Source organism: Micropterus dolomieu, linkage group LG04 (genome assembly GCF_021292245.1).
Source record: "Micropterus dolomieu isolate WLL.071019.BEF.003 ecotype Adirondacks linkage group LG04, ASM2129224v1, whole genome shotgun sequence".
NCBI classification, from domain to species: Eukaryota; Metazoa; Chordata; class Actinopteri; order Centrarchiformes; family Centrarchidae; genus Micropterus; species Micropterus dolomieu.
The window spans coordinates 3,478,136-3,503,213 of record NC_060153.1 but is presented as its reverse complement, the minus strand read 5'-3'; the positions used below and the strand labels follow the sequence as shown (position 1 = coordinate 3,503,213).

The 25,078-nt window shown below is 40.5% G+C and overlaps 1 protein-coding gene and 1 pseudogene across 1 annotated transcript; one reads left to right on the top strand and one right to left on the bottom strand.

Moving 5' to 3' along the window:
• Window positions 1-6,367: 6,367 nt before the first annotated feature.
• LOC123970326 (microfibril-associated glycoprotein 4-like) lies at window positions 6,368-9,559 on the bottom strand. Its single transcript, XM_046048317.1, has 5 exons — window positions 9,548-9,559; window positions 8,683-8,880; window positions 7,972-8,068; window positions 7,578-7,745; window positions 6,368-6,721 (listed from the first exon to the last, which is right to left on the bottom strand). The coding sequence occupies exons 1-5, from the start codon at window positions 9,557-9,559 to the stop codon at window positions 6,450-6,452; spliced, it is 747 nt and encodes a 248-aa protein (XP_045904273.1). The 3' UTR covers window positions 6,368-6,449.
• A 3,141-nt stretch (window positions 9,560-12,700) lies between these two features.
• Window positions 12,701-22,634, top strand: LOC123969611 (annotated as a pseudogene).
• Window positions 22,635-25,078: the final 2,444 nt, after the last annotated feature.

The following is a 25,078-nucleotide window of genomic DNA, read 5'->3' as shown; positions in this document are numbered from 1 at the left end:
CTCTGGATTGTAGCCTACATTTCTCACCATGTGCTTACTTATACAATAAAGAATCAGACACAGACTTCATTAGGCCTATAATGAACATATATACACACCATAAACAAAAACAATGTTGACAGATAAGACAACAGTGCAATGAGCAGAGTGCAAAGGATGCAGAAGTAAATTATTATCACTATTATTATTATATGCATGTCGAGTTATATACATGAGGTAGGTGGATATGATATCTATAGTATATACAATACAAATAGTATTAAAAGTACTGAAGTTAGCCTATCAAACATGCCTGCCCTAATATAGTGTACTTAAGAAATACAGTATATGTAAGATTTCACTAATTCAAACAACAGTAGTCAGAAATGCAATACTAGCCCAATTACTAATGCCACACACAACAATTCTCAAGACCGGCACTGAATGGCAGATACTCTATCATATGGATGAGCAGACATTGTTCAGGCAACTTCGGATCACCCATTCTCAGTGTGATTATCTCACAGATGTACTGAGACAGCAGGGTCTCGAGCCACAACAGGCTGCAAGTCCTCCAGATGTTCCTCTCAAGCAAAAGGTTGTACTCTTCCTGTGGTATATGGCCAACCAAAATAGCTTTAGAGAAATATTAGACAAATTCAATTTTTCAGTCATCAGCACACAGATGTATTGTGGAAGTGATTACAACCCTTTCATCAGTTGGTTTACTATTTGTGAGAAGAACTATACTTCTGCAGCCTTCAGCCTAATGTGTGGTATAGAAGGAGTTATTGGTGTCATTGATGGATGCCACTTCAGGATAAAACGGCCACACATCAGAGGAGGGGACTACATGAATAGAAAAAACTATTACTCCATAGTGCTTCAGGGGATTGTGGATGAAAGAGGAAGATTCCATGACATCTTTGTGGGAGCACCAGGAAAGGTCCATGACGCAAGGATCTGGAGAAAATCCAAGTTCTTTGAAAATTGGACTGAAAAAATGGGTCGGTTTATGCTCCTCGGAGATAGTGCCTATTGGCCATGCCTACCCTTTCATCATTACTCCAAAGCGCGACAGTGGTGCTCTTACCATGCAGGACCAACTGTACAACTCAACAATAAGCTGTGGACGGGTGGTGGTAGAGCAGGCATTCGGAAGACTAAAATGTAAGTGGAGGAGGGTGAGGGATCTCCAGAACACTAGACTTGATGTGGTCATCATGCTCATCATGTCTGCATGTATCAGAATCAGAATCAGTTTTATTACCAGGTATATGTACACATACGAGGAATTTGACTCAGGATTGTACATTGCTCACGATGTGCTTACTTATACAATAATAAAATAATAATAATAAAAATAAAATCAGACACAAACTACAGAGTAGACAATACTAATATACACGCTATAAACAAAACAATATAGACATATTGACAAATAGTGCAGTAATCAGAGTGCAAAGGATGCAAGAGTAAACTATTCTCATTATGTACATGTTGAAGGTGGATATGAAATACAGGTACACATACACATACATGCATACATGTACACATGTACACAGTGTATGCTGCATAATATGTACACAGGACCCAAAGACATCTGCGAAGAGCATCCGGGGGGTTGCCCACGCCAGGAAGATGCAAACTGCTAATTACATCTAGCCAGAAATGGATGGAAACTTTGAAGAGGTTCATACTCTATGGTGTGCCATTAGTAATGCACATAGCTGACTGAAATTTATTGTACATTTGTTATATTAGCTGAATATTTCAAAGTAGCCGATGCATTGTGAACCTGACAGGGCCAATGAAATAAATCTGCAACAAAGTGTGTGAAAATGAAAATCTTTGCAAATTACAACACATAAAGTCTCAAGTAGGGCACACTGATTTGGCCAAATGAAAGTCAGACACAAACTTCAAGAAAATATCTCTGTAACACTATCTTCCCAGGGGTGAGCCGTGTTAGGTGAAGTGTATTGGGGGAAGAAGGATAGACAGGCAACAGGACACCCAGTGATGGTGGAGGCAGAACAAACTCTCCCGGTTTATTGGCTTGTTAAACACAAAACAGAAACTCAATCAGTTTCTAAGACACTTCTTGACTCATGAATCAATTACAAAAATAATATAAACTTCAGCTGCCGTTTTCCAGAGCTATTATAATTTAAACAGCCACAACAAAGCTTTACCCTGTTTAGCAATGCTCAGTAAAGTTAGCTCATCCATACCACACAATTAACTATTAGCATGGACTTTGTGACAACATTAGACTTACAGAACGGGTCCTATCAGTTACCTAATCACATTGGGAACGAGGGTGCTGTTTCTAGTGGTATGGTGCTCGTCAGCCCTCACCTTCTGAAACACAAAACAGAAACTAACCCACGGTGGCTGCGGAGGGTCAATAAGACTCAAGACGATGGCAAAGCAAACAACAGAAACATATAAGATAACACGAGCGCCCTCTGCTGGCGAACATAACTCACTCTCTTAATCTCCATAGAGCACAAATGCAGATCCAGTTAAGCACACTCTGTAAACTTAGAAAAAAAACAAGTAAACGCTGTAAGCAATTCTGTCTTATAATGTAACACATTTATATACTATATTGTTATGTGCCTATTGCTGGGCTGGGTCATATTAGGTCCCGTGTCCACCAAAGCGTTTTGTCTTATAATGTAACACATTTATATACTATATTGTTATGTGCCTATTGCTGGGCTGGGTCATATTAGGTCCCGTGTCCACCAAAGCGTTTTTTGCCAGCTGAAAACGCCAGCTGCTGTTTTGAAAACGCCCAGCAGGGAGCGCTAGTGGGCGTTTTTGAGGCGCAGCGTTTTTTTCCGACTGCTTTGGTTGCTATGGTACATTTGTTGCAAGTACTTCTACCTAACTTTACTGGATGTAAAAATGTCAACACAGAGTAGAGTACTTGTTCTGGCTCTTGCTCTGTATAAAGAGAAGGCTGCAGCAGGTAGAGAGAGAGGACGGACTGGCCGTATGTGGGTTCATGATTTTGTGGGCGAGGAAACATCTCGGCGAGTACTCGTTCAGTCCAAGAGGACGAAGCTCGGTTTCAGGATAGTAACCGTTGCTACGGTGTGGTATTTGTCCCGCCCCTCCTCTAATGTGATTGGACAGTTGAGTAAAAAGTGTCAGTGACGAGCGTAGCGTTTTTCACAAAGTTGAACATTTGTAAACTCTCAGCGACCGGAAAAAAACGCTCAGCGCGTCGTCACGCTGCACAGCGCTCCCATTGCAATGAATTGAAAAAAAGACGCTGGTGTCAGAAAAAAACGCTTTGGTGGACAGGGCCTCAAAAAGACATAAATAACTGGATGGAAAGTAACCTCCTCAAACTGAACAAAAACAAAACAGAAGTCATGGTGTTTGCCCCACAGTCACTTTTCAAAAAGGTTGGTAACATCACACTGGAAGTGGATGGCTGCTCGATCTCCCCTCCCCTCAAGTATGCAACCTGGGCGTCATCATGGACTCCACCCTCTCCTTCCAACAGCACATCAAAAACACTAGGCTACCAAAACTGCCTCCAGACTCCGACGGTGCCTCTCCAACTCTGTACCTGAGAGCCTCATCCACTCCTTCATCACCTCCCAACTTGACTACTGTATCCTGTTTGGTCTGCCCAGCAACGCTACTGACAGACTCCAGCATGTCCAGAACTCTGCAGCTAGTATGCTCACCCACACAAAACTTGGACTGCACATCACTCCCTTTCTGAAGAAGCTTCACTGGCTGGCAGTTAAGTCCCGGGTCAAATATAAAATCCTCCTCCTGACGTACAAATCCCTGCGTTCCTCTGACAAGGACCTGTTCGCTGTCCCTAATTCCAGGCTCCGGACATTTGGTGACAGAGCCATCTGTGTCGGTGCACCATCACTCTGGAACAAGCTCCCTCTTGGCATCCGCTCTCCGTCCTCTCTAATAACTTTAAAAACCAGCTTAAAACACACCTCTTCACTGAGGCCTATGGGCTTTAATATCCCCTGGCCTCACACCTTTTACCTCTTTAAAACAAAACCACACTTGGCACTAGAGCATAACAATGTGCAAACATAAGTCATCATTTCAGCCTGTTCACCTCACGACTTGCTTAGATAGCCTTTCATTAGTGTCTCAAAGGAGAGTGAAGCTCTCATTTGACTTAAAAATTCATCAGGTCTTCTTTGGCTTGCGTCCTCTGACTCACAAAGGATTTCCACAGGTGTGCTTGCCTGTGGTCTCAACCTCTGTCTGTGCCCCATGTGCTACACTGTGGAAATGAGCTGGATTGGCTGGGTGTAGGTAGCTGTGTCCTCTCACCAAGCAAATCAGGCCTGTGAATGTCAATCCCCTGAGACGTTCCCACAATTGGGAAATCTACATCATGATGTAAAAGAGCTTCTATTTCATTGAAGAACTTAAAGCGTATACTTCCTCTCTCTGTACTATTATTGTTATCTTTGACTTTTTTTGTAGCCATCCACAAGTGTTTGCCACTTTTTACAAACTATTATTCTCTATTCGGATCAAACACCTGCCCAAATTGGTCAAACAGCTTACTGGCCATATCCTTCCACAGTTGTTTCTTGGATCCTTTGCCTGTTTTGATCCTAGAGTTCAGCGAGGCTTCGTGGAAGTTCACTGCTGTCTGACTTTAAGTGTTGCCTCAGTAATTCTATTAGAAAAAGGGTTTGCTCTCTTGTGAAGACATCATTTGCTTCCAGTGGCACACAGCTTGAGTAGCTAGCACTAAAAGACTACAGACTCCCCTCCATATTCTCGCTTTCCTGTCTCTGCTCCTGGTTGCTGTTGTCTGTGAATCAATGAAGAATAACAGGTGATGAGCTGTTAATGTCATTACCTTTCTACTATGACTGACAAGATTACACTGACAATAATGATGACTGGTCCAATATTTGCGTTATTATAACACTTAATATTTAATTTAGAACATTCTTCACTCAACTAACTACATTTCTTATTTATAGTTGTTGTTGAAACAATGTAATTGGAATATAACTTTGCTATGTAAGATTAAAGTAATAACATGAACCACACCTGATTTGTGGACCATAATTTGCCTTATACATCCAGTCCAACCATGCTTTGTTTTTAACTTAACCATAACCTAATATTTTCACATTGTTTGTCATTTTTACCATTTTCCTGAATAAAGATGACTTTCACAGATTGTTAACTATAACTAGCTATCTACACACATTGGACATATTTCTACATCCATTTACATGCAGAACAAGTTCTACTGTGTGATAGTATGTATTTCTTTGAATTTAAATACATGCAAATATACTTTATGTTGCCTTTTAGTTTATGTTTACTGTTTACAATATGTTCTTCCCTGGGAGCTGCCATAGTTGCGTGACGTCATTCCAGCACTTCTCATGAAGTCGGGGTACATATTAGTTCACAAGCAGGAAATCTGACTTCAAGAGGCGTTCCATGGTACTTTTTCTGGTTGGAGGTCAGAAATTTCCCAGTTCCGAGTTGCCTGAAACACAGCATAGGCGAACAATTTTTTGATCCGAGTTCACAAGTAGGAAATCTGACTTGCAGGATAGTTTTTCTAGTTGGAGGTCGGAAATTTCCGAGTTCTGATTTGCCTGTAACGCAGCATTCTTACAGGTGTCTAGTTGGGTGTGGTCAGCTTAAAGGAAAAGGAGAGACAGAGGAACAAACTATGCAATGTAAATGTGCGTATGCACAGTTTTCTAAATTAAATTGCACGCAGACTTTTAGTAAAAATCCCATGCACTGTTCATCTACCACCCACAATTTACTTTTCTGTACCTCAGACCATATTCCCTATTCCTAAACCTAAATTAAAGATTTTATTCCGTATTAGGAATAGAAGGTGTATGGCATGCCTATTCTCCTGGACGATGCATGTGGTGAAGTTGATGTGGGGGGCTTTTGGAGGCTGAATCCATCACTCAAGAAAATTCTTTTCTTGCTGCTTACCCAGGGAGAACATCACATGTGATGTAGATGAGATGCTGTGGCCAAACCAAACAAGACCTAATTTATTTTTTCTTACATTTTGCATGCCAATTATTTAATTTTTAATTTTATGTTACTGTATTGCATGTGTGTGTTAATCTATATATATTTGGGTAGATACATTTCATACGTTATCACAGAGCAGTGTAACTGAAAATGCAAAAGGCATAAACTTACTGATATTCATAGTAGTAAATAGGCAGCTTTGTGCACATCACTGGGTTGTTTTTTGGTAGATTTATATGCCTTTGTGTCATAGGGGGAAAAAAACTATTACAAAAGAGGTAAAGGTTTTGAATGCTACGTTTTTTTATTAGAAATTGTAGAAATAAAGGATTTGCATTTTGTGCTTGAGGTTTGGTGTTCAGAGTTTTAAACAAAAATTGCCAAAGATTCAGAAATCGTGTGTAAACAATTGTATAAAAAAACTGCAGCTAATCAGGTTAATGTTTGCATGTGCACGTCGCGACTGATCTGATCTTCATGGCAACAGTCTTGAGGGAGTAGTTCCAGCCCTTCCACGTATGCCAAATGACGTGGACGTTTTCAAATCCAATGGCACCATGAGGTGCGTACATGCCGTTGGGGTTGGCCATGTGGCAGGCATTGTACCAGAATGCACCTAGATAATGCTGAGCACAGTTTTTATCCCACTGGTCCTGGTCTTTGTCAAACGTGGTGAACTTCATGTTGTTGTTATTTGTCAAACTGTCCCCTACAAATGAGAATAAAAACAATGTTAGCCGAGTTTATAGTTGGTTTTTGAAACTCAGAAACACTTACTGATTTAAGCAACCTTTTTGGTGTGATAGGTATCTGAATGTACTCTTAAGTAGGATACTGTACATTAGTGTGCTTTAAATGGGGGATCCAGTCTGTTAAGTGTGATGAAAGCAGGTAGCATTATGAACAGGATTTATATTTGATTTCAGCCTTCTCTTGTGGAAGTTTATTGTATAGACAGTGGCTGTATTTTCACAATGTTGGTTTGTTTTACTTAAATAGTCAAAGGGAAGGATTCAAAGAATCTATGAATAATGTGGATGAGGGTCTGGCTTTTTTTAACTAAATGAAATGTAAGATTCATACCCCCCTCTTACACCAATCATTGTTCTACAGTCCCATACTGACTGAACTCTGGCTTACCTTTACAGACTATAAATCCCAAAGATAGACAACATTTATCCAAATAAATGGGCTACACAGACATTCTGTTTTAAAAATGAACCAATTATTTGAAAAACTTTTTTCCCACTGAACGAGCATTAATGTTTCATTTTTCATTAATCTGACAACTGTTTTATTTGTCTCTGGAGAGCCACATTTTCACTGGCATCGCAAAAATTAATGTGAGCTGTCATGACATTTTCTAGCCTGTTAGTCCACAGTATTACATCCAACCTTGTACGGACACAGCAAAATGATTTAAGGATCTATTTTTGTAACCCCACCCCCGCCCCTCAAAAAAGAAAGAAAAGAAACCAAAAGCGATAACAAAAATCTTTTCTTTAAAAAAAATTAACATTCATCCACAAGCCTTGACATTCAAACCTAAACACAGTGATCCTCACCTGCCGCTCCTTCAGTGAAACTTCCCAGGTGAAGCTGATATCCAGCGTTCTCAGAATCAATTGAGAAGGAGGTGTATTGGGCAGACGCCTTCCCTCCCTCCCAGTCCTCCATGTCAACCCGGAGCTCATTTTCCTTCCTCATTGACAGCAGGAAGATGTTTTCCAGGCCTGAAAAGGCACACAAAGATCTGTTCCATTTCACTTCCTGCGCCAGTGCCCTAAATACATTTACTGCACTTAACCTCTTTTCTCCTCAGACCCTCACCTAGTCTAAAATCACATTATACAATACACAATATACTTGTCTCACCTCAGCAAATTAAGATAGAGGAGAAGAAAAGAAAGCAGCACAACCCCCATGTTTATAATGTATTGATCTCCCTCAAGATCTCACCAAGCCAATATTCTCCAGCCACATTCCCAAATCCAATTTTATAGTGGCTCCAGGGCCTGTAGAAGTTTTCAGTCCCATCGATCCTCCTCTGAAAGACCTGAGAGGGAGAATTGTAAGAAGAGGGAGAACTTAAAAATGAACTAACATGTAATACTATCTAATGTTTTTCAGTAAATGTAACTATTTTCAAACATGGACATTTCAAGCTGCAATAATTTATTATGGGCCACTTGGAGGCAGCAGAACAAGCTGGAAGCTTCTGAGATATTGTCACCTTACAAAGCTGTTTGCAAACGGTTGCATTTCTACACATCCAGCAAACATTAACATTACTAAATATGGAGCTTTACTTAGCTCAGCATAAAGACTGGAAGTAGGGGGAAACAGCTAGCCTGGCTCTGTTTAAAGTTAAAACAAGATATATGATGCAAGATATACTTGCAGAGCCTTTGAGACTACAAGTAAAGTCTCAATTCCTCATTCTTATAACTCAAGTCTAACTTGATTCCAAGTGTAAAACAAAGTCTGCTTTTCAACAAAACCCTGGCTTCAACCTTTTTTTTTTTTAACTTTAAGGTCACCTGAATTGACAGATCTGTCCTGTCATGTGTTTCTACAAGCTGGTTTAATGAGATCTGAATAAGTCGCACAGTGTGATGTCTGTTTATGTTTATGATTATAAAATCTAATCAAAATATGAGGTTTACTTACAGTCCATCTGCCTCCGTCAGTGTCCATGTCACAGTAGACATGCAGGGGCTTGGTGGGACCTCCTGGGTAGATGGGGTACACCCCACTGGAGCTGGTGTTGTCATGGCGGTGGATGTCATCACAGTCAATGGGCAGGTAATACTTGGAGTCAGAGTGCCCGGAGGCCACAAGAAGCAGCAGAGCTAGGAGTACTGTTACCTGTATGTGAAAGGAAAGAGATTAATAATACCTACAACACCTTTCACAGTGATTACCAGTGATAAATTTGCTTTATAATGACAGAGTGAAAGAGATTATTCATGTAATATTTTAGTTATCAGTGCTGGATTAAAAAAATTGGTTTGGATTAAATTAGGGTAGCGTTATAGTTCAATTTAATATTCAAATGGTTTAGACCAGCTATTGCAAACTTTAACTCCTGCATATAGACTTCAATCTATAAATAATACAAACATTTGACAGTTCATTAAAAAAAACAACACATACATTTGCTTTACTGAATAAGGCTAGTAGATGTTACGATACAGCCAACATGGATTTGTGAGATCTGTTTTCATTTAGCTACATTTCTATTTCCGATTCTGTTTGCTGTAGTTCCAGTTTTCTAAATGTTAGCTTTTTACAGCTGCTCCCAAAGACAGTACTGCTTCTACTACTATTACCTACTGAGGCTAATCATTAATAATATAATTGTCAGCACATGATAAAAATAAGTGATCATCAGTTCCATTAATTGTTCACAGTTTTCGCACAGATCACTTCAATTCAAAATATTACAGATTGTGAAACTAACACTTTCAAGAAAGTAGAAGCAGCAGTATTTGTCACTATGAAATAAAATAATTTGGTTTAAATGAGCTTTTACCTGCATCATCATCACGGAGAGGAGCGTTCTCAGCTGAGCTGGACTCTGTCAGTCACTGTGTTGAAATAAATCTTGGTGGCACTTTTAAACTGTGAAAGCGTGTCACATGGGCAAGCTGTGCTTACACAGACCCACTTTGTCACAAAATGGATCATTTATGTTCATCAGTTATTCTACAAATACACAAATATAGCCATTATGTTTTAATGCAGATTCTCTTTATTTAGAGTAAGTGTCTTTAAATGTGACAATATAAGCACAAAGAAGAAAGAAAAAGAAAGTATCTGAATGTATTCAGTATTATATTCCTGTCACTGTGGAGAAGGTGATAAAACTTGATAATACATTTTAATGTAATGTAATGTAAAAGGAATAAAAGGAATATAATCAGAAAAAAAACCCTGTATAAAGTTGTTTGGTGGGTTGCACTGGTCGAATTTGTATTGATGACCTTTGTGTGTGAGTATTCCTTATCTAGTTACTCATTAAACCTAATTAGATCCTCATTTTAGCAACATTTCAAAGTAAAACAAAATAAATATTTTAGAAGCATCCACCCAATGTACTGCAGAGTCTTTAAACAATTACAATTACACACAGCAAAAATAGGTTACTTATAACAAGTGCAAAAGTGTCCACCCGGCGTTGTCTGCACAGAATACCAAACACAAAACCAAAATCAGGTAGCCATGAACGGACATCACAGACATCAGACTGTTGACATTACAGACAGAACCTTCCATTAGAATTGGGCAAGTGCCATTGCCTACCAATTAATTGACCTGGATGCTAGAGACAGGCCTTCAGTTAGGCAAGGCAGACAAACCCCAGCGTGTCACCAACATTGTTTTAAATACTGGGGTCTCAAAGGGCTGTGTCTTGTCACCCATCTTCTTCTCCATACACAAAAAACATCACCTGCAATAGTAATGGATTGACACTTAAGATGACATGGCCTTGGTGGCCTGCTTGACAGACGAGTGCTCCCTCTCCACATAAAGGCCATGGTCTTCTGGTTCCAGGAGAGCTCCCTGGTACAACTACTTCACAGAGAAAAGCAAGAAAAAACAATACTCATCAAACATGCAACCAAAATCACCAGAACCACTCATGTCCAACTGTCAGACCTTTATAGTCACGCAGTAAAAAGAAAGGCAAACTCCATCACTAAGTACCCTTCACACCCCCTTCACCACTCCTTTCAGCTACTCCTATCAGGCCTCCGCTTTAGAGCCCCTCTGGCCAAAAACTCACAAAAACTCTTCAATTCCCAATGCAATATCCATTTTAAACAAACCCAAATAGCTGTCATAATCCTGGTCTGAGTCTGTCTGTTGGTTTTGAGTTTGTGTTCTTGATACTTGTTTTGGTCTGTTTTTTATCATGTTTGGATTTTGCCAGTGTTATTCAGTTACTTAGTCCGCTTGATCTGTTCTGTGTTTTGAGCTCCAGTTCCTGTTTGTCTCTTGTCTTGTGTTTGGTTGCTGACGTCTAGTGTTCAGTCTCCCTGTTTGCTGTTCTCTGTAGTTTAGACTTATCTTATAGTTCGAGCCCTCGAGCCCTCCAGGAAATGAGAGCTGAAATTCTGAACTCTTGTCTCATACTCATCTTTTGATCTTAAACCCAAATGTCTTCAGTGAACAACAAAAACAAAGGAATTTGCCTTACTGTTCCAATACTTTTGGAGGGGACTGTATATACTTTCTGTTGGATTTTTTGATTTGCCTGAACTCAGCCACTCTTTGTAAGTGTGCTTGCTTTAAGTTAATAAGTTAACAAACCCGTGACGCTGACACTGCTTGATGCCGGCAAGATATGATAGACTTTATTGATCACGAGGCTTACAAGTGAATATACTCAGTGTGGGATCAATAAAGTCTATCGCATCTTGCTGGCATATAGATAAATCGCTATCTTGCTTGAGTTTGAGAGTTTGACAAACATTTTGAACATTGTTAGAAATAGTCAATTGCATGTAAATAATACTGCTTACTTAAGAAAAGAGATGAAACTGTATGAAGATTTCATATCATGATTATGGTGACCTTAATTATCAAAATGAATAGTATTATCACGGTATTGAGGGGACTGAGCAATAGCTAGTGGTTCGATGTTCTCCAGCCCTCATCTATGCTCACAAGTTTTGGGTAGTGACTGAAAGAATGACATCACAGATGTGGCTTCATTTAGTTGCAGAATGGCATGTCTCTGACATCTGGAAAAGCTTGAAGTCAAACCGCAGGGGAGACCACTGCAGATCTGGGGGATTTTACTGCCATCAAGCCTGAGGGATCATGACAAGAGAGGACATGGCTAGAAAGGTGTCTGGGCTACCTCCAGACCCGAACTAGGATAAACAGAAAGCAGAAAAGTGATTGATAGAAAAGAATGTGCCAACACCATCACAAATATGAGATAACCAAAGTCACGAGTATGTATCTTCTAGGGACAAATTGCATGGCATGCAATGGCAATTCGTCTAATAGTTGCTGAGATATTTAAGTCTGCACTAAAGTGGTGGACCGACTCATAGACTAACATTGCCATCCCTTGAGAGACTTGAACTATGAAGTATTTTCAGTGGTAATTGTGGCCTGTTCACCAGAGCTATAGACAGGAAGATAAAATGGCGTCTCGTGAGCATGTGTTTGCTTTTTCTTATTATTTAAAGTGATGCTGCATAAATGAAACCATCAAAACCACATCCGGGTTAGTCTGCAGTTGTTTTCTTGCTGTCAAAGCAGTGTAGAAGGAAGCAGTAAAGTGAACAGAATTTTGGACATCCACACTGACAGGTGCAGACAGGTAAATGTGTCATTTTACTTTAACTGATGTTTAGGCTGAAATTTTAATGTCAACATGACATTTTTACATCTAAAAACCATATCCAGCCAGCTGACGATTGAATTAAGATATATGACACAAAGTTGATGGTAATATAACGACAATATTTTAGAACAATAATTTACGTTGATTTTCATATATGAATCTTTTGGTCATGGTCACAGTCTTGTCTTCATGGGCTAACTCTCTAGCAACCTGTTGTGTTTTGCAAGGATTTAGACTGCTGTTTGGCAAAGCATTTTTGCTACAGAGGGTATGTTTGTGTATGTGCTATAATTTGGTTTCACTTCTGCTAGATCAACCAGAAAAATGAGTGACCGAGAAGAAATGACCTTCAACCAGTCCTCAGATACAAACCACACTGAAGTCGGCGGTTTAGCTCTCTGTGATGAGGTCGACACCTCCGCCTACCTTTTCTTGATGATAGTCTATAGTCTGGTGTTTCTGGTAAGGTCATGTTTTTCTTCAGGACATGTCGGTTCAGATGTTTTATGCCTTTTTATGAGAGAAAACCATTTTAGGATGAGTAAGTGATTTCTTGATTACGCTAACTGATATCCCTGGTTTCTATTAATGTATTTTGATGCACAAATTTTGTATAGCATTAGAAAAGGTTGATGGAAACAGCAAAATTCAACGTGGTGGTGAGGTTGAGATGGCATCAAGATATATATTGAATAATGTAATTATTATTCTTATTATTATTTTCTTAATAATTAATAATAGATATTAACTTAAAGATATGTCCACCTCGGGGCACCACTTTTGAAACAAGAGAAAGTGATAGCCAATTACCCCTAATTCAGTCTCATTAGGAATTTTGGTTAATAATCAAATTAATAACTATAGCAAAATGACTTTTAATAGATAGTGGGTTGAAGGATTTAGAGTTCTATGAAGCAGGGGTTGACAATGTATTCATCAAAAAAACAACCAGCATTTTATAAGCAGCAAAACACACAAGATGAAAGTAACTAATGCTCTAAGCTGAGACAAGGAGAAGACAAAGAGATGTGTGCGTGCGTGTGTGTGTGTGTGTGTGTGTGTGTGTGTGTGTGGTTGGGGGATGCATGTGGGCACATGTGGTCACAGAACACAGGTGCAGGGGAAAACTGCATATATATCGTGTAGCATCCACTGCAAGGAAACCTCGCTCTCTTGGGTCAAAACCTCCAGGTGCCCTTAGCGCATTATGACTCAGATACTACTTAGGAATGAAGGGAGACCCCTGATAGCAAGCTAGTTTTAATACTAGGTACTGGCCTGACTATCTGTATTACATTTCCAGGCTCAAAAGTTCTCTGGTCAACCCCTTTCATCCTCACACTGGCAGGTTTCAGAGAGTGGGGCACTGAAAACATAATCTGGAATGAGTTCCTTCAAAAGCCAGTTTGCTATTTATCTGTAATGAGGTATGTAGGTGTAGGCAGTGTGGATGTAAGGCAAAAAAAATAAAATAACTTACCAGTGCTGAAGGTGGGGGAAGAAAATGATGACAAAAAGAAAAGAAACTCCTTTTATTTTCACTCTGGTGTCCACCCAAAGAGAAACTTGTTTATTTTCAATAAAATGCAAGTCTCACAAGACCCTATCTAAATGCTATACGGAGCTATAGTGATATACAGAAGCCTCAAAGTTCCGTTTTTTTCTCTCTTTTTTTTGGAGCTCTAGGGTCAGCAACTTAAAAAAATGTATCTCACCTCATATCCTTCGCTCTATTCACAAATTAATTAATTAATTAAGTCCAATAATAAAACATATCATGTAGATCTCAGCAAACTATGATTGTGTAATCTTTTCTAATTTCCAGTGCATATAGCCGAGATATAGGTCTCAATTTAAGACAATATGATAATTTCCCCTCTTAATTATTTGAAATGATTCACATAAATTAAATCACATACAAAATGCAGAAAAGACATCAAACACGGGTTGTCACCATTTTTTACTTTCCTGATTAAAATTATTCTCTTGATGTCATCAGGGAATGCATATAGAAGACTTCCTTACAGAAGACAAATTTTAAAGTTTTGTAAAAATTTATATTTGCTTAAGAAATAAAACTCCTGATCTTCTTTTCACGCCTCCCCTCATGTGCGCAAGATACACACATCTGCAACAACTAGTGTCTTATTTTGAGACTTCAGCATGCACTGATGCTGAGCATGTCAGACCATACACAGACAAAGGTCTCTATAAGTGAAAGGTCACTAAAGACAAAGAGGAGGTCAGGTACAAGAGATGAAGAAATTTAGGATTTATGAAAGAAATAAAAACAGTATTACAAATAAAACATCTTTCTTACTTAAAATTTGAGCTTAAGCAGTTAATGATTATTACTCTTAAAGAAAAGACAAATCATTGTAATATATGACTTGAAGGCCCCCCAAGAACCAGAACCACTCGCTTCCAGTGTCCTTTTCTTCACTTTTATCTCATTCTCACAACAATGGTTATTGCCAAGTTAAAAGGACTTAGTTAGCATTGCCATTACCAATCTAGCAGTGGCTAAGAACTGTTGTTACATAATCTCACATTAACAATGATCATAACAATTAAACTTAAATGAAAAACACATCAATGTGAATTTACAAAAGCTTAACAGTCTCGTGCGTAGCCAAGTTAACTTTGCTGTTAAGCTATGTGAAGCTGTGCAATGCCCAGTATGTTGCCAGTTCATAAACGAAGAAAGTTGCTTGATGTTGCTAGATGTTGGCAGGTCAGTTGTGGATGGAGCCAGGCAGTGATGAATGGTTTAGTTGCAGTCTTTTGATGTGTCGTGATACAGATGAGAGTCTGTTCTCCTCAAAGTTAACTGAACAGGGTTCAGGTATCAGTTAAGATCTTAAGAGTTCTGCTTGGTGTCTGGTCTGAGCAGGCCAAGCCAGGAGGACGCTGTGCCGTTGAGATGGACCTTTGTCCACCAAAGAGGAGCAGAGCCAAATTAGAGAGGAACTGAGAGGGTATATGTTTATACCCTGACATGGATGGAATCCTATTTGAATAATAGAAAACAAAACAAACAAACATCATTACAATAGCATTACTATGTCTACAATAACCAGTGTTTCTCAGTTACTTGTAAGGTTAGTGAGAACAGGAAGGTTGATGGCTTATGACCATGTTCTGAACTGTGGTCAGAAATGCTGTGGTCATCCTCTAGAGTCTATTGGCTGGTTATAATGCTGGCCCAGAATTTCTGAGTATGGATTTCTACAGCTTCTACTGTGAGAATTGCTATCTCAACTCAGTCGGTGGACATGGTGAGAATGGTCACCATGCTGTCTTTTGTCACCCCCTTTTGAGCTCTTGCGAGGGTGATGTTTTAAGGCAGTAGATCTGGGTGATGCTACTGTGTTTGAGGTGGCAGGCTCAGTGTTTTTCCCCACCGCTCTGAAAGCAAAGAGAGTCTCCCACACCAACTGTGTCAACTTCCTTCTCCTGCATCAAGGGGTTACCTTGATGTGTCCTAAGTACAACAGCAGGGCATAAGCGTGGGTGAAGGTTCTTTAAGAACAAGGACTTGCAGATGGGGATTTCTTCTAAATCTGGTGCATTCTTGACTTGGACTTTCACTTGAACTACACATGCCTCAAACATCCAAATAATCTCTGGGATGCTCATGTCGAGAATGTTTAATTGGGAAGTCTGCAACCATTGCTGTGATCTCGTCAGCAGCAGAAATGTGTGTGAATCAGAGTATCCAGAATCACATTGGCCGAATGACTGGTGGAGACAGACATTATGATCTAAGTCTGAACAATTCCTCCTTGAGTGAGGAAAGTTCTGACTCTGCTGAGTGCAGGTCAGCTAAATAGCGCATGGCAGTCTGCGCTTCCTGGAGGAGACAAAGATTTTGTGCTCCAAAGGATTCTATCTACTTTGCTAGGGCTGGTTCGCTCTGATAGGCAAGTCTGGTCTGCCTGTGAAGTTCAGAAGCAAGCACGTTAACATTGGGACTTTGGATGCGGTTTGTGCATCCCACATGTCACTGAGTAGTGAGTCTACACAGAAATAAACTGCTCTACACAGGGGTTGTCCATTGTAGTCTGGAATGGAGGGTAGCACGTATAGTTCAATGATGCAATGTGGTTAATTCAGATTCAGATTCATTCTTTATTGCCCTCAGTGGAGGAAATTTGATTTTGCAGTCTGAACAAAGAGCACCTTCAACATGAATGCTACACACAAACTACAAATAGTACACATATACAGACAGTGTACACATATCTACACATAACACAGGAGTGACATCTTTAACTTGTCTGTAAGTTTAACGCTCTTATAGTGCAGGGTACAAAACTTTTCCCAAAGCGTTCCTTTTAGAGCAGCTGTCTGTATCTATGGCCAGATGGGGGAAGGGTGAAGCATGAGTTGAGAGGGTAGCTGGGATTTTGTACTATGGTAGTTGCTTTATGAGCAGTGGCAGTATTAATGAGGGCTGGCAGGTTGGGAGTGGGAAAACCTATCATTATTTGGTCAGAGAGAGCATGGTGAAGTAGCAGGTAGAACAGTACAATGGGATGGGTTCAATGATACTACAGTACAGGAGAAGCAGAAGGTGTGGTTTGACTGAGACTGTCCTGAATTTGCGTATGACAAAAAGTCTTTGTTGACAGCGTCTGTGGATGTCTATGATGTGGTGATCAAAACTCAGTTTATTGTGCATAGTGATGCCGAGGTACCTGAAGATGTCAATAATTTCTACTGGCTCGCTGTTTATGGAGAAGGGGCAGTGAGGGGTGGAGAGTTTACGACGCGTGTTCCTTTGTCTTGGTGACATTGAGGAGGAGGTGACTGTCCTTACACCATTGGGTGAAGTGGGCAATGGATTAGTGATATGCTGTAACTGATTCTGTGTCAGTGAGGAGGGTGAGTATGGCTGTGGCATCAGTATTTGAAGTATGGAAGAGGGGCTAAGGCAGTCGTTGGTGTACAGAGGCGTAGAGAAAGGGGCTGAGGACGCAGCCTGGGGGGGCTCCGGTATCCGGACAGTAGTGGTGGTGGATGTGGTTCTTCCCACCCTAACTGCATATGTCACTGAGGAAATTATGGATCCAGTGAATGAGGAGAGGTGGCACATGGACGTGGTGGAGTTTGGTTGGCTATGGTGTTGTGTTGGCAGACACTTGGAAGTGTAGCTTGGACAGTACACTAGCCTAACCTAAGAATGTGGGGCTACCTAGAGATAGCTACAGCACAATCTAGTGGCCCTAGGGGGAAAACACATTGGTTTAAAGTAAACACGGGTTTATAACAGAAAGTTTGCTTACCAAATTTTTAATATGCATTAACTGAGATGCAGGGCAGTAACAGTTAAAAGATGCTCTCTCAAGTTAACTCAAGCTGGAACTTCTGGCAGTAACAGCTAAGTGTATAACTTTAGTTTCACAGGGCTGGTAGGACCCTGTGTCCTTTGTTCAAATCTCCATCCTCACCCTGTTTTCTCTCCAGATGGGTTTCCTCCTCAACGGCTTCATCATGAAGTTTTACTTCTGCATGCTCAGCAGAAGGCATCCAGCAGCATTATGGTCTACCTGAAGAACTTGGCAGCTGCTGACTTCCTTCTCTGCCTCTGTCTCCCCATCCGCATCAACAAATTTGCCAGCATCTCCATCACCATCAGACTGGTCTACTGCAACATTGGTGCCTTTGCCCTCTTCCTCAACATGTACGCCAGCATCGTGTTCATGGGCTGCATTGCTGCTAATAGGTATGCAAGGACCGGGCAGCAATGTGGGTAAATAGAGTGGCCTGTCATTGACTTCCCCTTGAAGTTTGAAGTTGGCAGATCTCATGTTGCACTAAACTAATAGTTCACAATTTAACCCGACAGTTTTCTTATGAATATTACTTGCACAGCAAGAATATTGTGTACTTCCATGGGAGTGGATCAGTAGGTCAATGCTGATTGAACTGTGCCTGTTATTTACTGAAGTTGTCTACTGACACGTGCCTCTCCTTTCTCCAGGTATCTGAAGATTGTGCAACCTTCAGGAACTCACATCCTGCAGACAGTGCAAGCTGCCCACATCATCTGCACAGTAACCTGGGTTTTCCTTCTGGCCATGATGAGCACCTACGTCATCCTGTCATTCCACACCTATGAAGCAGTCACCTCTGTCCCAGTCAAATGTGAAGTCTTGCACAGTGACCAGCTAGCCTTATTCTATAAACTCATACACATCTGCTCCACCGCCGTCTTCCTGTTTGTCTTTTTCTCCCGGGTCTTCTTCTACTACAGGACCTCCTGCAGGGTGTCACTGGCCCAGCAGAGGCAGCTGACGTCCTCCAGCTCCAAGAAGCTTGGAAAGTCACGTAGGAACATGTTAGTACTAGTCAGTGTCTTCTGCTTTTGCTTCGTCCCCTACCACATGGTCCGCCTTCCCTACACTTTCCTGGTGAGGCATTGTTCATGGGGCCCGGTTTTCTACTACCTCATGGAGCTGACCATCTTAATGTCAATTCTCAACGTCTGCCTGGATCCGCTCATCTACTTCATCTTCTGCAAGGCGTTCAGGACCCAGCTTAGCCGGAGAGTGATGTCTAGAAACTGATAATAATTGAACACAACATTTTAACTGCCAACAAGTAATACTTTGACATAATGTAAGGAAGAAATTACTGCTCATTATGTAATAAACAAATAAATAATATAAATAAAATCTGATAATAATTGTACATAACACAATAACTTCAAATAATGTGGTGGAAATGTTAATAAAAACTAAAATATAAAAATAAAAATCTAATTATTTAAATGTATAGAGAATTGATCATGAGTTACGTGGTAAAAAATTTATATATTATCTAATGATAATAGTTCAAAATATTTTTAAAAAACGATGATGTAATAACACTAACAAAAATGCTGAGCACATGTAACATTCTGCTTATAAAGTCATAGCTTGTTTAGTGATTTATATTATCTTTATGATTTCGTGGCAATTTTTACTTTTCTGCCCAACACTAATTGCAATTTTGCTAAAAACTTAAAAGTATTTATTAGATTATTCATAGGATATCCAGCACCACACAGGTCACCATCAACAATGCAGAGATGAGAGACAGGAAGACTATGCACAGCCATGAGACAAACCACAGCTGTAGCTTAAAGTTAATTAAACAGCCAATATGAACCAGCACTTAACAAGACTTCCTCAGCCAAGCTAGTTACTCTGTGGGGCTCTATAGACACGGTGATGCTTTGAGCTAAGTGCGAACATCAGCTAACTAACATGCTCAAAATGACAATGCTAACATGCTGATGTTTGCCATTTCGCTGTATGCAGCGAGGCTGATGACACTGATGGGAATGTCATTAGTTTTGCTGGTATTTGGTACTAAAGCACTGGACAAATTGTTTGTTTTTTTCACCTCATTATGCCCGGAGAAAGTACTGACTAATTATCTCCAAAGATACAGTATTACAAATTAATATAGTTGTTAATTTTATCGATTTGTTGCTTACTGTTTTTTTATCTTTTGTTAGGCGACCTTGAATGTTCAGGAAGAAGCCTATAAATAAATGTATTATTATTATTATTAATCTTGAGGGGACCATGAATGTCTGAAACACAATTATTCCATGGGCCAAGCCAGAATTTGTTACCACCTAAGGCGGCAAAATGTCTTTGCTACGAATTTGTTTGTAGGGTCCATATTAGTAGGGCCTACTTTAAAACATGATAACCATTTCAAATGAGTAGCTTTACTAATTGTTCAGTCATTGTTTTTGCTAGGATCGTCCCACAGTATCTGTGTTTGTGTGAAGTCTATTGTAAGAGGTAGCCATACATGCTATATGTTGATTTTTTTTTTCCAGATCTGCCGTCATTTGACATGATATTACTTGTAATTTATTTATTTATCATAAAAAATATGTCTAAATACACTGCTAAAAAAATTAAGGGAACGCTAATCATCACAGTATAACATCAAATCAATTAAACTTCAGGGATATCAGTCTGTCCAGTTGGGAAGCATAATGATTTTGAATCAGTGTCAAAACAGGTGCACTGGAACAGCAAGACAACCCCCCAAAAAGGGAATGGTTTGGCAGGTTGTGGCCACAGACAATTGCTCTCTCCTTATGCTTCCTGACTGATTGCTCTCTAGTTTTGCATTCTGCTAGTGTCCTTGTCACTATTAGTAGCATGAGGCGGTACCTGCAGCCCATTCCAGTTGTACAGGTAGTCCAGCTCGTCCGTGATGGCACATCCACACCCACCTGCTCCTGTCGCAAGAGCATGGAGGAGATACCAGGAGACGGGCCGTTACACGAGGAGAGCAGGACAAAGCCGTAAAAGGGCATCTACCCAGCAGCAGGAAAAGTATCTGCTCCTTCGTGTTAGGAGGAATGGCAGGAGCACTGCCAGAGCCCTGTAAAATGACCTCCAGTGGGCTACAAGTGTGCATGTTTCTAATCAAACTGTCAGAAACAAACTCCATGAGGGTGGCATGAGGGCCCGATGTCCTCTAGTGGGATCTGTGCTCACATCCCAGCACCGTGCAGCTTCATTGGCATTCACCACACCAGAATTGCCAGGTCTGCCATTGGTGCCCCGATCTCTTCACAGATGAAAGAAGGTTCACACTGAGCGTGACAGACATGAAAGAGTCGAGACGCCATGGTGAACGTTATGCTGCCTGCAACATCATCCAGCATGACCGGTTTGGGGGTTGTGTGTTACAGTGATGAAAGTCACGAAAGTTGGATCAGCCTGAGATTTCAAATTTTTCTTAGATGTTCGATGTGATTTTATTTCCAGCCCTCCGCTCATTTGGCATTTTGGTTTCCATTGACTATGTCATTTTGTTCTCAACAAATTATACAATGTACAATGAAGATTTTAAACATTGAACTGTTTCAATTAACGAGATCCGATATGTGATTTATGTGTTCCCTTCATTTTTTTGAGCAATGTAGTATATAAAATGCAACAAAAATAACCGTTGCTGTAGTTTCAATACCAGATTACTCCACCATACTTTGTTATATAGTTAAAACAATAGCATCATCTGAAAAGGTGAGTCCTGCTGTTTATTTTGGTATGTGTTTCCCTTGGAGGCTACAAGCACTTCGTGACTTACTCAGCTGCGTGAAAATGAGTGAAGAAATGACCAGTCATTGCAACTTTGTTTAATTTGCTGCACTTTCAAAATAAGATTACTCGTCTTGTTGACTTGTTTTGTTCCACAAGCAAGGTACAAGCTAATTATAGTGTATTCCTTATTATTTCAGATAATAGTAGGTGTTCACAATATAGTTGACCACTAGTACAATTATAATTTTAGTTGGACAATTTAAGAGTTTCATTTTTGTGTGTTTTCCATCATTAAATGCTTGCAGAAAAGTACTCTGGTGGTCAGGTTTTAGTACTGTCTTGTCAGTAATCATAACCATTCTTGCATAACAACAAGTTTAACATTTCAAAAGTTTGCATGTCAACCCTGTTAAAAGTCCGGCCCCATCCACTCTCTCTCTTTCTTTCCTTTTATCTAAATCTCTGTTCAGGCTTCTGGTGGTGTATTGCTTCAGAGAAGTGAGAGAGAGGTGTCACAGCTGGTTTTCTGTCAGGTTTTGTTCCTGTCAACATCTAATCCATGTTAATAAATGGCTCTTGAGGTCATCACCATGTAGCCAAAGGGAGAAAAGGAGCGATAGAGAGGGAGGCAGAAAATGGGTTGTGCGGTGAGTGTGTGCAAGAGAGTGTGAGAGCTTTGAACAAGGTGAATCCAACCTTACTGTTAACCTTGTTTATATTTTTGGCATTGTGTAAATTTTAGATTTTGTGGATTTTGGATATCTGTTTATTGATGTTTTTATATTTGCACTCATTCCTACTTTGTGCTGCAACTGCTGCACAACAGTTGCTATCTTATAATATGCTGATACATTTGTCACATTCCTCCTCAGCCTCCACTCTTCTTGGAAGGCTTTCCACAAGATTTGGGAACCTGGCTGCAGGGAGTTTCACTCATTCAGCTACAAGATCATTAGTGAGGTTGAGCGCTGATGTTGGGTGATACGGTCTGGCTCCCAATCTGTGCCCCTGTTAATCCCAAAGGTGTTGGATGAGGGTTGAGGTCAGGGCTCTGTGCAGGCCAGTAAAATTATTCCAGAACAAACTGGGAAACACTTTCTTTATGAACCTATTTGTGCACAAGGACATTGTCATGTTAAAATAAGAAAGGGGGTAGGTTTGTCTTTAGAATTAGTTAAGCCTACAGGTTCACTTCAATCTAGCATTACTTTATTTTCTTGTTTTTATGTAAAAAAAATAAAAACTTTAAATTCTATGTTAACCTCACTGTATTTTTAATGCAGTAACCTTACCTAAAATCATGTTTTGTTTCCTTGATAGACTGATAGATAATGTTGTATTTGCATCTTTACAACAAGCCAAAAACATCCAGAGGTGAAAGTACCTTTTCAGCCCCGAATAGTATCTGCATTCCAAAACAGTTAAAGGTTCAGTGTATAAGATTTAATGGCATCTAGTGCCGAGGGTTGTGAATTACAGCCATCTATCCAGTCTACAGGCCTTTCTGAAACTGCTTGCTACTCCCTCTACCTACATACTTCCACTCCGTTTGCCCGTTCATGCGGAGGGTCCGCCACATTGAGTGCCATCCGCAACCAATGAGGGCGGAGTGGTAGTGGGTTGTTAAACCCTCAAATGGCGAGTCAGCACCGATGCTGGCTTGTTTAAGGTGTGTAACACCCTTTGCTGCACGATGGGGGACCTTTCTTTCGATTTGCATTCAATTTGCGTGTGACTTTAACAACGTAACCCATATGATTTATATTGAAATGTTGTATTTGTGAATGTAACATTTTTCATAGGCTTTTCTTTACGATGAATATCAAGCTTTTCATAAAAGAATATAATATTTTTTTTTCGGAAATATATAAAGTCATGTCCAACACAAACACAAAATGAATGACAAATGCTTTCAGTTTCGTTATTGCAAAAACACTTTTCCACAACATCAATCCTGAATCTTAATAACACTGTTGTTTATTTGATACACGTATTATAGTAGTGAGTGCAGCGGTAACATCAGATCCTATTTATGCTGGGGAGAAAGGGTAGTTCGTCCGAAAGTCATCGCTGTATTTAAACGATTTGGCTTGGAGGGTGACTCACCAGAGTTCACACCGTGTCGGAGTGGAAGTGGCGAGGGTCTAGTTTCGGAAAAGGCCTACCTCTGCCCCCTAACCTTTCAAAGAGTGTAGGACAGCTACAGTGGCTGACACAGCACAAAAAGTGTCTCTTCTGAAACAGCAGAGTGTGACAGTCAAGAATGCGGTTTCTTTAGGTATATTTATTAAGACATTATATTTACTTAAATATTCAGTAAAACCATAGGTTATTGTGACTTGGCCACTGACAGATAACATGGAAAATGTAAGCCAAGAGTGAAACATCGTCACCGTTTCGGCATCATAGTCCATTATAAAACACACATTAGATAAAGTTTATACAAATATTGACAAGGGAAGCGGTTACGTGGGTGGTGTGGTGTGGTGTGGTGTGGTGTGGTGTGGTGTGGTGTGGGGTGGGGACAGAGAGGACCCAAATGCAGCGCTCTGAGCGAAGGAGGTTTATTAAGGGAAAAGGGGGGGATGAGGGACTGGAGTGGAGGGAGAGGTGGATGCCCGGGAAAGACTGGCACAGCGAAACCGACAGGACTGGGACCAGGGATCCGGGGAACACTGGGGCCGAGGAAGGGAGGATGCAGGGGGGAAATGGGAGGACACCGTGGGGGAAGCCCGAAGAGGAGAGGTCCGGAGGATGAGCCCAGCCGACAGAACGGATGACGAGGGTGAGTGAACCTGGGAGGGAAAACAGACAGGAAGACAGGGTTAGTGACTGGAGCGACAAAGCACAGGGAAATTGAGAGAGAGAAAAAAACATGAGAGCCTGAACGTGGAGGTGGCACCGGGTATGGAGCAACGACGATCAAGCAAGAATGGTGTGGAGAACCGGGGTTGAAATACAGGCAGGGATGAGGTTGACTACTGGCAGGTGTGGCAGGCTGACAAGGTGGCTGATGAGGTGCAGGTGCAGGTAGTTGGCTGGGCTCAGGAGCAAAGGGAGAGAGAGAGAGCACACAGGGGAGAAAACACAGGGAGGCAGGCAGGGAACAGAAAACCAAGGAAAAAGCAGAAGACTGATAAAAAGGAGAAAAAAAACCAGGACACTCATCATCAGCCGGGCTTCCACCACAACAGGAAACACATTCATTCTCTCTGTGATTATGGACCATTGCCAAAACTGCACGCCAAAAATTATATCTGGCCTGCTGCCAGATTATGGTGCTTTGATGGCGGCAAAATATATAAATACTTTGATAGTGTTGCTGAAATAGATCTCAGTCATGGCAGCAACAGTTACTCACATAATCACTTCCTCTTTAGTGGTTTTGACTACAAAATAAAAGCACGCAAAGCTTGTTAACTGTAATGCAGTATTGGAATTGAACTGAGCTTTTACTTTGGAAAATTCTGAACGACAAAGAGTCTGTAGCCTGCTTGATACACCTCTGAAAGAGCCCTCAGAAAACGTGATTCCCCTAAATGTCCTCTGCCTGGAGATACTCGGGAATTGCAAAAGCGTCCGAAAGTTGATGGATGTTGATCAAACATCGAAACAAAAAAAGTGCAGCACATGCTGTGAA